Source organism: Notolabrus celidotus, chromosome 11, assembly GCF_009762535.1.
Source record: "Notolabrus celidotus isolate fNotCel1 chromosome 11, fNotCel1.pri, whole genome shotgun sequence".
Lineage (NCBI taxonomy): Eukaryota > Metazoa > Chordata > Actinopteri > Labriformes > Labridae > Notolabrus > Notolabrus celidotus.
The window spans coordinates 17,637,277-17,651,524 of NC_048282.1; the positions used below are offsets into that span (position 1 = coordinate 17,637,277).

General features: G+C 38.9%; 1 protein-coding gene across 1 annotated transcript; it reads left to right on the top strand.

Annotated features, from left to right (window-relative positions):
* The first annotated feature begins 2,040 nt into the window (after positions 1-2,040).
* Positions 2,041-7,620, top strand: dclre1b (DNA cross-link repair 1B). The gene is made up of 4 exons (XM_034696191.1): positions 2,041-2,651; positions 4,221-4,386; positions 4,515-4,697; positions 5,007-7,620. The coding sequence occupies exons 1-4, from the start codon at positions 2,454-2,456 to the stop codon at positions 6,320-6,322; spliced, it is 1,863 nt and encodes a 620-aa protein (XP_034552082.1). The 5' UTR covers positions 2,041-2,453; the 3' UTR covers positions 6,323-7,620.
* The last annotated feature ends 6,628 nt before the right edge of the window (positions 7,621-14,248 follow it).

The window sequence follows — 14,248 nt, forward strand, 5'->3', positions numbered from 1 at the left end:
TGAGCACCATAGAAACACCCCGATTTATAGATACACCCCTCATATGCTATATTTAGGAAGATATGTAATTTGAAAATATTACAGATAATAGGATGGGATGTTAAGGTCATATGTATATCCAGGATTATAAGCTATTTTTGTACAGTATTCAGTCAGATGAATCAGTTTCAGAGATCAAGCATCCCATCATCTAATATCACAACCAGAAAGACACTATTTCATACGATTGTACTCTTTTGCACTGTTTTTTTCTATTTTTTTCATTTCTGTTACATAACAGAAATATGAAAAAGATCTGAGGTATTTCAGGTCAACTTGTGTATGATACAAAAATATCAGTGTCAAGAGAGGCTTGGGAAATACACTAAAAGTAGAATTGTTTTTCATTTTGATTACATATGGAGACTAAAAGAAACATATTAAGCACCCTAATCTATTTTTTCAGACTGTTTCCTAAAACTAGCTTCTTTCAAAAACATTTCCTAATGACTCATTCTCCCTGTTCTTTAATCACGTTTTCTGTTCACATCGACTCATTACAACTGTACTTTTTCTCTTGGCACCATCTGCTGGAGAGTAGAGCAAGGTTCGGTCAATTTCAGGGAAATTATTTACACTGTTCATTCATTTGTAATTTAGCAACCTAATTTTGAGGAATCTTGGTTTTTGCATTTGTCTGTATGAGACTCAAAAAAGACACAAGAGATTTATAGACATCTGAAAAAAAAAACATGTTCCTAAATGACATACCATACATTCCTGAATTTCCCTTCGGGATTAATAAAGTACATTCTATTCTATTCTATTCTATTCTACCAGATAAACCTCGTCAAATCAGCACATTTGCAATCTTTTTGTAGTAAATGTTGTTTATTACTTCAGATTCCTATAGAGATTTGTCACTGTCTTGTTATCCTTCTTGTTTTTTCTTTTGCTCTCTTGTTTTACAATTCATATGTTTAAAATCATGCAGTATATTGTACACTTATTGTATATTGCATTGGTCTACTGCTGATTTGTGGTCCTTAAAGCCCCTCTGGCAAGCAAAAAGGAAGGTCACTTCAAAAAAAGGTTTCATAGACAAAAACAATAATATCTAGCAGAAAAAATATAACTGACAGTTAAATAGCTTCAACTGTTTAAAATCATAATTCTGTTCTACTGTGTACACTGTGTTGCATTATTTATTTTTTTAAAATGTTCTCCTGGAATTTTTTCCAAATATCATTAATAGGTGTTTATTTATTCTGGTGGAAATGTCCTAAACCCTCCTGTTATGTTCTGGGTTAGATTGACCCATTTCAAAATTCCCAAATAAAAAATATCAAAGTTCATCAACATATAAAATAAAAATGGTTCATTTCACAAATTCCCCCCCGCATGTTTATATTACACAGATACTGTTCGTGGGTCAATTTGACCCGGCAGTCAAAGTGGAGGCTAAAAGGAGTCAGAAGTGTCAAATACTAATTGTTTCTTTGCACCTGTGTGACATATTTCACCCCACCTTCTCTGATCCTGTGGACAAACATCCCACATCCACCCACATTAAGTGGACACTCAGCAGGGGAGGAGCAAAATATATCAAGATTCTCTGCAAGGGAGACCTACCAATTATACTTTTTTTAACATAAGTTTTAACATAAATATTCATGAAAAACGATTGAGTTATCCACATTGAACCATGATCTGTGAGAATTAAAGAACACCAGTGCACTAAATATGTATTGAAATGGTTAGTAATGGAGTTGATAATGAGATTTTAAAAAATGTTTATTGGGATTTTTTGGGGGTTATGACACTTTTGGATAATTAAATATGCCCTGGGTGAAATTAACCCAGGAACATTATTGCTGTTACTGAGAAACGAACAAAACAGGAGGGTTAATACCCATGGTTTCATTTTAAATGATGTCCTTTACTCCATTTAATATTGGGATATGTTTTATGGCTGGCAGAGGAAAAAACATTTTGTAGTCTGCCCAAACATGGGACTTACCACCTCCACCCAGCAGGTGGCAGCATAATGCAAAATCCACGAGGAAAGCTAAACTCTAAACTCAGCACAGAAGAAGAGCGACAGGAACAGGCTGAGCTGTAAATTGAAAACAGAAATGGCGCGGCGAATGTTTATATTTAGCACTGTAACCAGGAAAAGGTTACATATGCCAGCTGCTTGTGAAGTCAACTATATGACAGGAGAGTTTCAACACGCAAAATAATGAAGTCACGAAGAACAACGAGTGTGTAGCCGAACGATGCTAAGTGAACTACGGCTAGCCAAACTGTTTATGTCGGTGGTCCATTGGTATGCGACCTTATTTATACTGCAGTGCCTTTTACATGCGCTACAACGCTAAGGGGCGTGTTCTTTAGTCTTCAAATATTAGAAGTGAATCAAAGTAAGATTATTAATACACGTGGAAACAGGATATCCACAGAAACCTTTGACCATGTCATGCAATGGGAAAGCCATACCTCACACCCCGTTGGCTGTAGACTTTTGGCAGGTTCGGAAGTGTCCAGGTACACGGTTGTTTTTCCTGTCCCATATGCACAGCGACCACACGGTGGGTTTAAGCTCCACCTGGACCGACCGGGTCATCTACTGCTCTCCGACCACGGCTACTCTGCTCAGACTCAAACTGCAGGTGAGGGGGAGGACGGAAATGTCCTGAACGGTCCCATCAGTGGTGGACAAAGTACACAGCTTCATTTACTTAAGTCAAAGTAAATATACTTTAGGGTCAAATATTACTCCAGTACAAGTGAAAGTTGTTCCGTAAAATTAGTACTTGAGTTAAAGTACTGGAGTACTTGCTTTTAAAAATACTTAAGTATACAAAGTACCTCTTAAAAAATCTCTAAACGTTGTATTTTCACAATACATAAATGCAGTCAAGAATACACAGGAATACATTCTGTTACATCATGTATATTAAAAAAGCATGACTTGAAATCTCTAAAAACTATACAATGCAATAAAAACAACAACTAAGTTACTCCAAGCACAGACAACTTGGTTTGAAATGTTCATCTGGATTGAAACAAATGTCATGTAGCTCAACACGCTTTCTCAGGTTGGACTGTGAATGTTTGTGTGTTTGGGCAGAGTGGGAAACAGGGAGAACATTTCAAATGATAGGTATCATTCTTCATTTCAAAAACCTCTAACACGGGTTGAAGATATGGCAATGGGTGCTCAGGTGGAGAATTATGGCCATCATTACCACCTCTACATGAACTGCCTGATCTGAGTGAAATTTGCTCTGTGTTTGCTCCACGTTCAACCGTGGAGACATACAGGTACGGCTAAACCACTGAGACAAACAGAATTACACAAACACATTTTACTGTCTGTGGGATCAGATTTCAGAAAAGAGAAGGAAACTCATGAGCTGACTTCAAGGTAAAAGTAGTGAGTAACTAGAGCAATGATAGAAATGTAGTGGAGTAAAAGTAATAAGTATCGCCAAAAAATAATACTCAAGTAAAGTACAGATACTCAAAAAATGTACTTGAGTACAGTACTCAAGTCAATTTACTCTATCACTGTCCACCACTGGTTGCTATACCTGTGTAGGTACGTCTCCCCGACTAGAAGTCAGAAACACCAACCAACCAAGATGTTGAAGGCTGTTTCTCTTCCAGGAAAGTTACCGTTGTATATAGTGCAGTTTCTATAACTGTCTGAAAAGCCAAATAATTAAAAGCACTGTTCTTTCAAACCGTTTAGCTTTGATGTTTCTGTGATGATGGAGTTCAGGTATGTCTTGTATATGCCTATATGTCATTCAAAATCCATAGTTTTTCCTATTTCTTTCTTGTAGTTTTAAACAGAAACCTAATGACTTGAAAGGTAGAAGCTAATGATTACTATATTTTTACGTTTAACATATAGAAACTCCTTACATGTAAGAATAGAAATTCTCAGATTCTTCACTGATTTATGCAAGATTTCTTTTCTTAATTTGTCACCTGACTGGATCTTCACCTGGATGTTAAATAGGCAGATATAGAATAAGTATTTTTGTGAAAAAGTCAGATTTTGTCAGTGATTTTGAGGTTTAACTTAAAATACTGTATGTTTCATAGAATATCAAGTTAATCAGTGCTAAAGTGATTTGGGACACCCCTATACATTGCTGTAGCATCCTTTTGTTTTCTTTTTTTAATATCCTCTTAGTTAACATCAGCTAATATTTTGTCTTTCTGCTCAGGTCAAAGAACAGTGGATCCATCCTTTAGAGGTGGGGGAGCCGCACCTGCTGCCACTAGATGACATCAGCAAGGAGAGGCTGACAGTCACACTGATAGACGCCAACCACTGTCCAGGATCAGTCATGTTTCTCTTCGAGGGCTACTTTGGCTCGATACTGTACACTGGTCAGTGTCACAAACTGAACACATCATCTGATGGTTACTGGATGTTTAAAATATTTATAAAACTGTTTTTTGTTTGTATAGTTTTATTAACATTTGACTTAAGCTTTAGCAATTACACTTTCTTTCAGGCGACTTCAGATATACTCCCTCCATGCTGCGTGAGCCATGCTTGAGGACCAACACCACTATAGATATCCTTTACCTGGACAACACTAACTGTGACCCAAACCGCACCCTCCCCACCAGACAGCGAGCTACTCAGCAGATCAAAGAAATCATCCGCAGCCACCCAAACCACAATGTTGTCATAGGTAATATTTAGAAAATTACAAAATATACCACATGTACACTTACCTCATCTCAGAAGGTGGTAATCGTCTGTCAGTATTGTAAGAAATTAAGTAGCAAAAAAAGTTACAGCTTCATCTGATTTGGAATTGGGTGTTTGTTTTTTAACAATTTGCCAAATGTATTATGAAGTCTGAGAATTGATTTCTTGTTCTTTCTCTACATAAAGCAACACTTTCTTTGGCTTACTGCTGAGGCCAAGCTAATGCTCCCTGTACTCAACAGAAACAGCTGATACACAGGCCCTCATACCCTTTCACATTCCCTTGCAGGCCTTTATACTTTGGGTAAGGAGTCCCTTCTTCTGGAGCTTGCCATGGAGTTCAAAACCTGGATTGAAGTGAGCTTTGAGAGGATGGAGACCCTGAAAGCTCTGGAGCTGCCTGATGTCTTTACGACTGGAATCGGAGCTGGTCGTATCCGTGTGGTGGATCAGTCAGCAATCGTGTCTGCTGCTGTACAACAGTGGAACAAAGAACAACCTACTTTAGCCATCATACCCACCAGCAGGGTGCTGGTCTCATGTCACCCCAACATTCATGTGGTGCCCTACTCTGACCACTCCTCTTACCAGGAGCTGGAGGACTTTGTCTCAGCGTTAAAACCTACTTCTATTGTCCCCATTGTAGGAAACTATGTACCTGAAAGCATCTCAGCCTTACTGCCCAGAAAGAAGCGCCATGAAATCCTGGTGCCTGAGTCTGTCCAACGCTACATGTCAAGACAGCCAGAGAGCACTCTTAGCTCGTCAGCATATACCACCCTTCAACGCAGACATTTCAGACCTCTTGCTCCTAAAGGTGTGATATTTGAGTCTCCTGTAAGGGGATCCATGAAGTCCTGCAAAGATGCTTGGGAGGCAGAGAGCCTGGAGGAAGATGATTCTGAGGACGGGCTGAACACTGAAAGTAGTGAAAAGGAATCTGAATGTATCAGCATAGACCTGACCAAGGAACTCACAGCTAACAAACACATAACAGGGGCAGGAGACATGTGGAGCCTGAACATCATTGAGACAGTGTCTGAGGAGCTGATTTCTGCAGAGACGGAGCCTCTCAGTGAACTCACCCATATTAACTTTGCTCCAGTGGAGCTCCTGAAACACACAGATGCCTGCCTGAAGCCTGCCAGGACCTGGAGAAAGCCTTTCAAAACTAATGCCAAAATAATCAGCGAGACTGTGATAAATGAAAACTACAGACACCAGCCTAAAAGACATGAAAATGCTGAAAGTAACCACAGTTTGTCAGACACTGACAGCATGTGTCAGCACAGTGCACAAGGAATTGATCAGGATGACGGCATCATGTCAAATTTTTATTGCACGGGTCAGCACAATGGACATGGAAGCGATCAAAGCGACAACGTGACACTACTGCAAAAAGGCTTGGATGACAGTTCGTGTACATCATCAAGCTCTGCGATTAAGGTGCAGGAGGAGTACCTCGAGGAGCTTGAAAACAGGGTTTTAGGGAATCTTCTCTTCTCAGAGGAGGACTTTCAGGCATGTGGCCTCCTACAGAAAAACTTTGTGAAACAGTTTCGTCTCTGTCCTTTGATTAATGAAGATGACGTCTCAGAAACATAATGTGACCTGACATTTTTGCCACTCAGTGGAGGCCTTTTTTGTCTTCATGTGTAGAGAGAAGCACTTTATGGCTGACGTTGCATAGTATTTTCTCATCAGTACTTTCCTGATTTATAAATATTGTTTTTGGTGCCTCTGTTTTGTGTGGATGGCCTTGAATTTATAAAGCCGGCTTTTGGATTTGACTTGAGGTGATTGGCAAACCTTTACCCCATCTTTCATCGTAGCAGCCCCGGATAAGAAAAAAATCTTGATTATCAGTGATAACGGTTTAGACAGCCTGCCGGGGGCAGAGGAATGGTTTACAGAGTTTTGTATTTCTGGTCTGTAAATAATGGTTTGTCACGATAGCCAAAGCTAAGGACTATTTCTACACTCTACTTTTTGCCCACAGAGCCAACTTTCTTGAAACACTGGTCACTTTTTTTGGCCTTGAACCTTCTGTAGTTGAAAATAAAACTAATAGTACTTTGTTAAATACTTTCAAATACCGAATTGTAGATTCAGTTTTAGCCTAAATGCTGAAATAGAGAGAGAAAAAGCTTCAAAGCAAATCATTTGTGCCATATGACAGATCTGCCTTGTAGTTAATTATTGTTAAAGTACTATTTAAACTTTCTGTGATTGTCTAAACTGTATGCCTATCCAAGTTTGAGAAGTGTGTGCGTGTGTGTGTGTAAAATAAAGTAAGAATAGTAATTGTTCATGTATACTCTTAAGCAGCTGTGGAAGGTTTTTGTTGTGACGTGAAACAAAGCTGAGCAGCGCTGTCATTTTAACACAGATGTTTGTTTAAGCAGCTTGACAAATAACAACTCGAGTATAATTATTTGGGGTCTACATGTCTTAATTTACTTGTATATGTGTTTTAAAAATCTACCTGTATTATCATGAAGGTTGTGTGTTTCATTGATCTCATGCTCTGTTCTACCAACTTTTAAGAGTAGCTGCTATTATTCATTTTTAAGTTTGCTTCATTGTTGTATGCAGCTCGGCTGCTACAGAAGTGTACAGGTAATTGGTACATTTGACGTATAGATAACCTTTTCTCTCAGTGCTCATATGCACTTTTTGTTGTGAGTAACTGCACACTGTATTTACCGTCATATTTATTGTTAATGAAAAAAGCAGCATGGTTTGTTTAAGATTCGAAACTTTCACTTCTGAGGGATTCATTTCGTGGGAAGTAGCATAAACATAGTTTTTAGCTGGAATACACCCAACCAGTATTTCTGTTGAACACAAGCCTTTTTGTGTGAATTACTTCCTTAATAAATGTTCTTCTATTTGCATATAAATGAGCTGTGTCTTCTGTATAACGTTAACTTTTCTAAGCCAGATAACTGAAGAACTTCAAATACTGAAGCAGAGATTGGACTTCCAAGCTGTTTCCTGTTGCAGTGCTAATGTTCCTCCATGAGATGGCAGTAGGTTGTTAAAAACGTAGACACGTACTATATGCCTTGTTTGTCATTTAATTGGAGGTTTCATGTTTCTACATCTTGTCTTTAAAGAATAAGATCAACTGAATACATTATGGTCAGTAACAATATGCTGACTAGTAATTACTCACCTATTGGTAATTCCTGTGTCTCCCCAAGGTTAGATTGTCTCTCCAAATAATTAAAATGTGATATGAGAGAAATGGGCAGATGCATGCAGTATCCTTCCTGAAGTCTGCTATGTTCTACAAGTTAAAGTCAATGTAAGACTTCTCAGCTTAAGTGTCTCAAGTTTGTACAGAATATGTTTACATGAGTACAGTGCCTAACCTTGCACACAACACCAAACTGTTACCAGCTGCCACTCAGTTTAGCCCCCACAGAAAGGCAGGATGGAGGTCAGCATGGTTTCTGATGCCCCACATGGAAGGCTGTCAGAGCCTTAATTCAACATCCGTGATATTAAGCAACAGTTTCCTGTGCTAGTCCAGTCTTTGACAGCGCCCATTTACTCGATGAATGCTGAAAGCGTTACAAGTTAACTATCAGGCTCTGACAGGATCTTAACTACCAAGGTCCAAAATATCCTGTAGGTATACTGGTGAGAGACATTACTAGTTAAGCAGCAAGGCTGATGATGCTAGTAATGGCAAAAAAAATGTCCACCAATATATAAAACTATAAAACAGTTTAAAATAAACTATATCCAATGAGCACTAACCAGGAATTCACTGTTGACATTTGGTTAAAACATGGAGAACATCCAGCACCTAATTTCAACTAGTTTTTTAATGGCTTAATATAGGCATGACATCAACATGTCAAAAAACCTATCATTGATTTGTAATGTTTATCAATTGAATATATTAGAGGTTAACAGGAGGATTATTATTGTGACAGTACATCTCCAGAGCAACTGTCCACAGTAGTTGAAATGTGTCCATGCAGAGATGTAATTTGAACACATTTTATTATTCATACAAAATCAAATACAGCGATGTGATGTCAACAGGAAGTTTAACAAACATTGGAAAAAGAGCAGTTTTAAACATTTTTTATAGTAGAAGTTAAAAGAAGACTGCACATGTGCAGCTCTGACTTCAACAGCAGAACAACCCCTAGATGCTGACGTTGATGCATGTCCAACTAATAACTAACAGAGACCCTGTTAGCTGACAGCCAAGTGTGCAAAACTCAAAGGCAGTTGTGGGTTTTAATCCAAGCTCATGCACTTCCTTTTTTCAGTGGTGACTATGATGCACTGCTCACTTTATATAAAAATTTTAACCTTTATATGATGCAACTTGAACGCCATTCTTACTTGTTTGCACATATGATGAGTCTTGTGACAGAAACAGGCTGCCCGTTAAAATCTTATTGAAACACGTATTTTTAATGAACAGCTACTAGAGGTTGGGGAAAGAAACGTAGACCAGTTTTCAGCGTATTTTCAGCGGTGGCCATTGTTGTTTTTTGACGTCTATTCGACGAGAAATGCTCACTGGGTAGTTGGGGTATTTTTGACCTCACTGTTAAACCAGCAAGTTCAAAACCGATACCAGCTAGTGAACTAAATCCTTCTGGCCAACATATAACCTAGTACTTTAATGCCTCCTCCCTCCCTTACCTCCTCATTATCATTTAGTGTAACTAGTAAGACTGGTGAGCATTTTGACTTTTATTTCTTCAAGCAGTAAATCATTTCAGCCTCACCAGTGAACTAACTACTAAGGTCAAAATGTTTCCTACTAGTGTAACTACTGGATATTTTGGCCTTACTCGTTCAAAAGTAAGATATTTTGCCCTGTGCTAGTTAACTAGAAAGGCTTTCAATGTTTAACTAGCGAACTAGTGCTGCCAAAGAATGAACTGGTAAGGGTGACTGATATCGAATAAATGCTCTAAAGGCTTTCCATAGCCAAGCAACAACCACAAAGAACCTCATCGCCATCCACTCATTTAACACCATAGTTAACTCTAGAGACCAAAGTAAACACAAAAAAAGTTATTTAATTGTAATACAGTGTGTTCCGAAAGCTTTAATAGCCTTGCTAAGGGCTAACTATGACTCACTCATTTGCTGTTGTATATCTCAGCACCTCTCTGGAACAGAGTGAGCAGCATAATCGCTCCAAACAAACAACACAATCGATCCAGCTGGCCCTGATCTTCACACGTCCCATTAGGCTGCACTTTGAAACTGTGCCTTGTGAGAAGTCAGCTCTGTGTGAAGTTCAGAGACCTCAGAGGTGTCACGCTGACACGTCATAAAGTTCCCATCAGTGGGTTGCCAGGTTGACATGGGCTGCCAACAAGAGTCTCCTCCTGTGCTCATAAAGGAAGAATGAGCAGCTCCTGCGTGGAATTTCCCTGCATGTGGGAGGAAGAAGATCAGGGATTAACAATCAGTCATGGGCTCGGAGGAAACTGCATGTGGGAGAATGCTGATGGAGGATAGTGGCAGAGGAAGTATTCACATTAGTTACTAAAGTAAGCACCATAACACCCTGTAAAAGATCTCATTAGAATTCAAAGTCCTGCATTGAAAATCTTGAAGTGAAAGGGGACAGGTTTAATAAGAAAAATGTGCGCATGGTATCAATATAAAGATAAAAATGTCCTTTGCTTAGGAAGACCATTATACATGATTTATTGATGTGTGACTGGTGTTAAAGGGTTGCAGCTGCTCTGTCACTGATCACCTGTTTTTTTCTGCATTAATGATCTGATTATTTGATTAAAAAAAGGTAAAATGGTGAGATCTGCTGTCACAGTCACCCACAGACAAAAGAAACATTTTTAGAATTGACATAATAATAGTTCACGTTTTCAATTATCCCAAAACTTGAATGAAAAAATATACTTTAATGATCAATTAGTGCTTTTAAATACTTAAAGCTTCTGTAAGAAACTTTCAGTTTGTGGTCGATTTTGGCGCCACTGCAGACAAAGTATCTTATCACTTTGCGGATTTACTTGTAAAGAAAACAAAAACAAAATCTCCACCTGCTTTCTTCAACTGTCAAACATATCGCTCACTGTGAATCCTGGTTTTGGAAAATGGAAAAAAGGCTGTCTCTGCAGAATGCTGTAACTCTCCTCGTCTGACATCTACTCTGTGGCACTGGTTTCATGCATAAAAAATTCATATTGAATTAATAAATCCTCTCCCTGATGGTCATATTTGCTTCTGTAGGTCATGAAGAGGCATCAGTTTTCATTTCAGATTGTATCATAACCAGATGAAAACTACTCACTGAAGCTTCAAGTTACGATGTAACTAAAAACTGTATAAGGAAATGCTGTAGAATTAAAAAGACTATGTTTGTCAATTAATTATAATTGGGTAAATTTGACATACAACAATAATAATTTTAAGTACAACTACCATAAAACTTTGTTATGTACATGACTTTGAGTGGGTAGGTTTAAAGGACTGACATTCCTCACCTGATGATATGTGAACAGAGGTTTAAGCAGGTGAGATGCTCTTCCTTTATACGCAGGACCAGGAATAAAAAACAGCTCTGAAGGGCTCCAGGTAATCAGACCCCAGGACTAAAGGAACCAAACAATGGATTCCTTTAGTGCTCTGACTCTGTAGCTCAGATTATAGTCGGCTGTAATCTCTCCTGACAGCAGAGGGGGATGGACTCCAGAGATTGCCTGAATTGTAATCAGAACAAGACAACGCCCCAGATTGAATTTGCATTAAGTTCCCTGCATACTTTATATCAGCCTGCTTTTCCCCCCTCTGCAGCACCTCGTGCTATTTTAAGGCAGTGCATTTGTAATGCAAAAGCGAAAAACATGTTTTTGACCTAAAAAGGGAGACTCATAATTTGGGAGGAAAAATGCATTATTTTCTTTTTTATATATAATAGACAGTGAGAGAATGAAGGCCTGGAAGTGAGGGCAGGAAATGAAAGGAAATGGAGTGTCACATACCCCCACAAGCATCACAGCAGGTTATAGGGCTAAAGTAATGGATTCCTCACACACACCATTACTTCAAAGTGGAAATCATGAGGACGCTGCTACCTGCAAACCCAAGCCTTTATTTCTAAAAGTAAATCTGCTCCTCGAAAGATGTAACTATTGCAGTTCATACCCTCAAGTACATATTTCTATTAAGGATGGGGGACTCATTATATATCTGGTACTTTATAATTATACCCACAGAAATCATTTTTTGGCCATGTGTACAGCATTTTAGTAACACAAGTCATCCAGGTTCACAGTATGGCTTGGGGTGTTTCAGAGGGCTGTGTATTTCAGATTGATTCCAGCATTAGCTTTGGAGGCATTTTTAAACTATAACTAGAGTCTACAATTTCATCATCCCTGAAGACCCACTAAGTTTTAAAAAAGAATGCAAACCTCAAGCTGGCACACCAAGCTTTCAGGTGATCAAAAGATGGTCAATGGTATGCCATTAGGAGCCCAGGGCTTGATTGCTAGTGTCCTGGTAGTTCGGCCCAATGTGCTGATCACTAAGCTGGTGTGCCTCAGTCATGTGCTATTCATCTTCTTAAGTTCATTTTTGGGCTTTTATGCGCTTGTTGAGAGCAAGATAGGAGATTTGGAGAAGTAGTAAATTAGGAAGAGAGAGTGGGGAATGGCATGTAGCAAACAACCTCAAGTTGGAATTGAACCTGCGCCCACTTCGAGAACTAAAGCTTCTGCACATGGGGTGCATGATTTAATTGATAGGACAAACTGGTGCTCCATGCCATCTTCCAAAGGCGTAAATCACTTTGTAACTGCAGGTGTCGCCTGAAAGTGGAGGGCCACTTTCAAGGTACAGACAGACTGCACGCAGCACGAGGCAGCAGATAATAAACCCCCATTCATTGTGCACGCTTCACCTGCACAAGGCATTCTGGGATATTTGGGGACTTGAGCTGAGTTGATGATGCAACTTTCTAACAGCTTTTCTCCCTCATTTTATTAAAATGCATATAAAGAAAACAGATACAGAACTATTGACTTTGCAGAGTGCTAGTTTGATGCCAACTTGTTGCTATTAATGTAGCATTAGATCTTTTTTAACCCGTATGTTTATGAATGGCATGGACGCTGCATGTAAAAGAAATACATTTCATTGCTGTATAACCATAGACTGTATAAAATATGGACGTAGTATCCGTGACGTCACTCATCTGTTCCTGAGTGCTGTTTTGAAGCAAATCGACGGCGGTAGCCATATTGGAAATGCAGAACTCAACCAAAAGAGTGTGATGTAAAGGGGCGGAGTTTGAGCCTCCTAGCCAATAGCTATGTGTTCCCGACCGGGAGTCAAATCAGTCATGTCCTTATTTGGGCAAAAACTCGTAATCTTAAAATCTTCTGAACCGAAAAAAATTCACCCCCAGTACAGTGTGTGCCGATAGAGAAATTAGCTAGGTAGGGCCAAGCCGTTTTTTGAACCAGGCTGTAAACATGTTTATTAATGGTGCAAAGATCGTCTTTTTCCCATTCATGTCTATGTGGTTTCCAATGTTTCTGCAGCCAGTCTCAAGCAGATTCTTGATGTATTGCAGTTTATAACACTTCCGCATAGGCTTCATAGTTTGAGACCGGAGGTTGCTGCTTGTGTATAATCCACAAGTGCAGATCTAACGGTATAACTACATCAGGTCAAATCAATACATACCGGGTTTATGCTAGTCATAAATATGCCAGTAAAACAGTTAATGCTGCGTAAATGACAACAGGTCATCAACACAAAGTATTTCCTCTAGTAATGGAATATGGTAATGAAATTACCTTTATATCACCATGGAGGTATCATACAATTATACTTTCAGTACACATTAAAAGTAGTAATGTCATAATGCAACAACACTGGTTTTAATTTTCAAGTACCTTCAAGTGGCCTTCCATTTGAAAGAGACATCGAGCAATCCAATAACTTTCACCATTAGGAAATAAATTATACCGTAGAGTGAAATACCACTAAGAGGGCTGGCACGACAGTCTAGAAATCAGCACATACTGCTTGTGGCATACCATCGGCAGATTTTCAATTCTGTGTCTCTCCAGCCAGTCAAAGATTCACTGTCCCTGCACTGTTTTTTACATACTCAACAGCACCTGATTTACTTGTAATTTCTTTGGGATGAGAGTCTGGAAGTTACATCACTGTTTAACTGCTCACTGTCACCACTGAAGAGAGTGAAACATTAGTCATAATGGATGGAGCTCTATCTGATGCTGTCTTGAGATTTATTTCATCACAGTTACATAAGAATAGAATTCATCACATCACTCGAAGGTCGTATTGTCAAGGTTATATTTTGTCATTTCCGTACTTCAGTGTATTACTTGAAGATCGAGCTGTGCTGCACTTTTCATTGTCATTAAAAAACACTGTATATAATCAGGTGTGCCCTTCAACCTTTAAATGAAACACTGGTGGCTGTACTTTTTGTTGGGCAAACTGTACTATCATAGCCTTTATAGATATACTGTTGATAAAAAC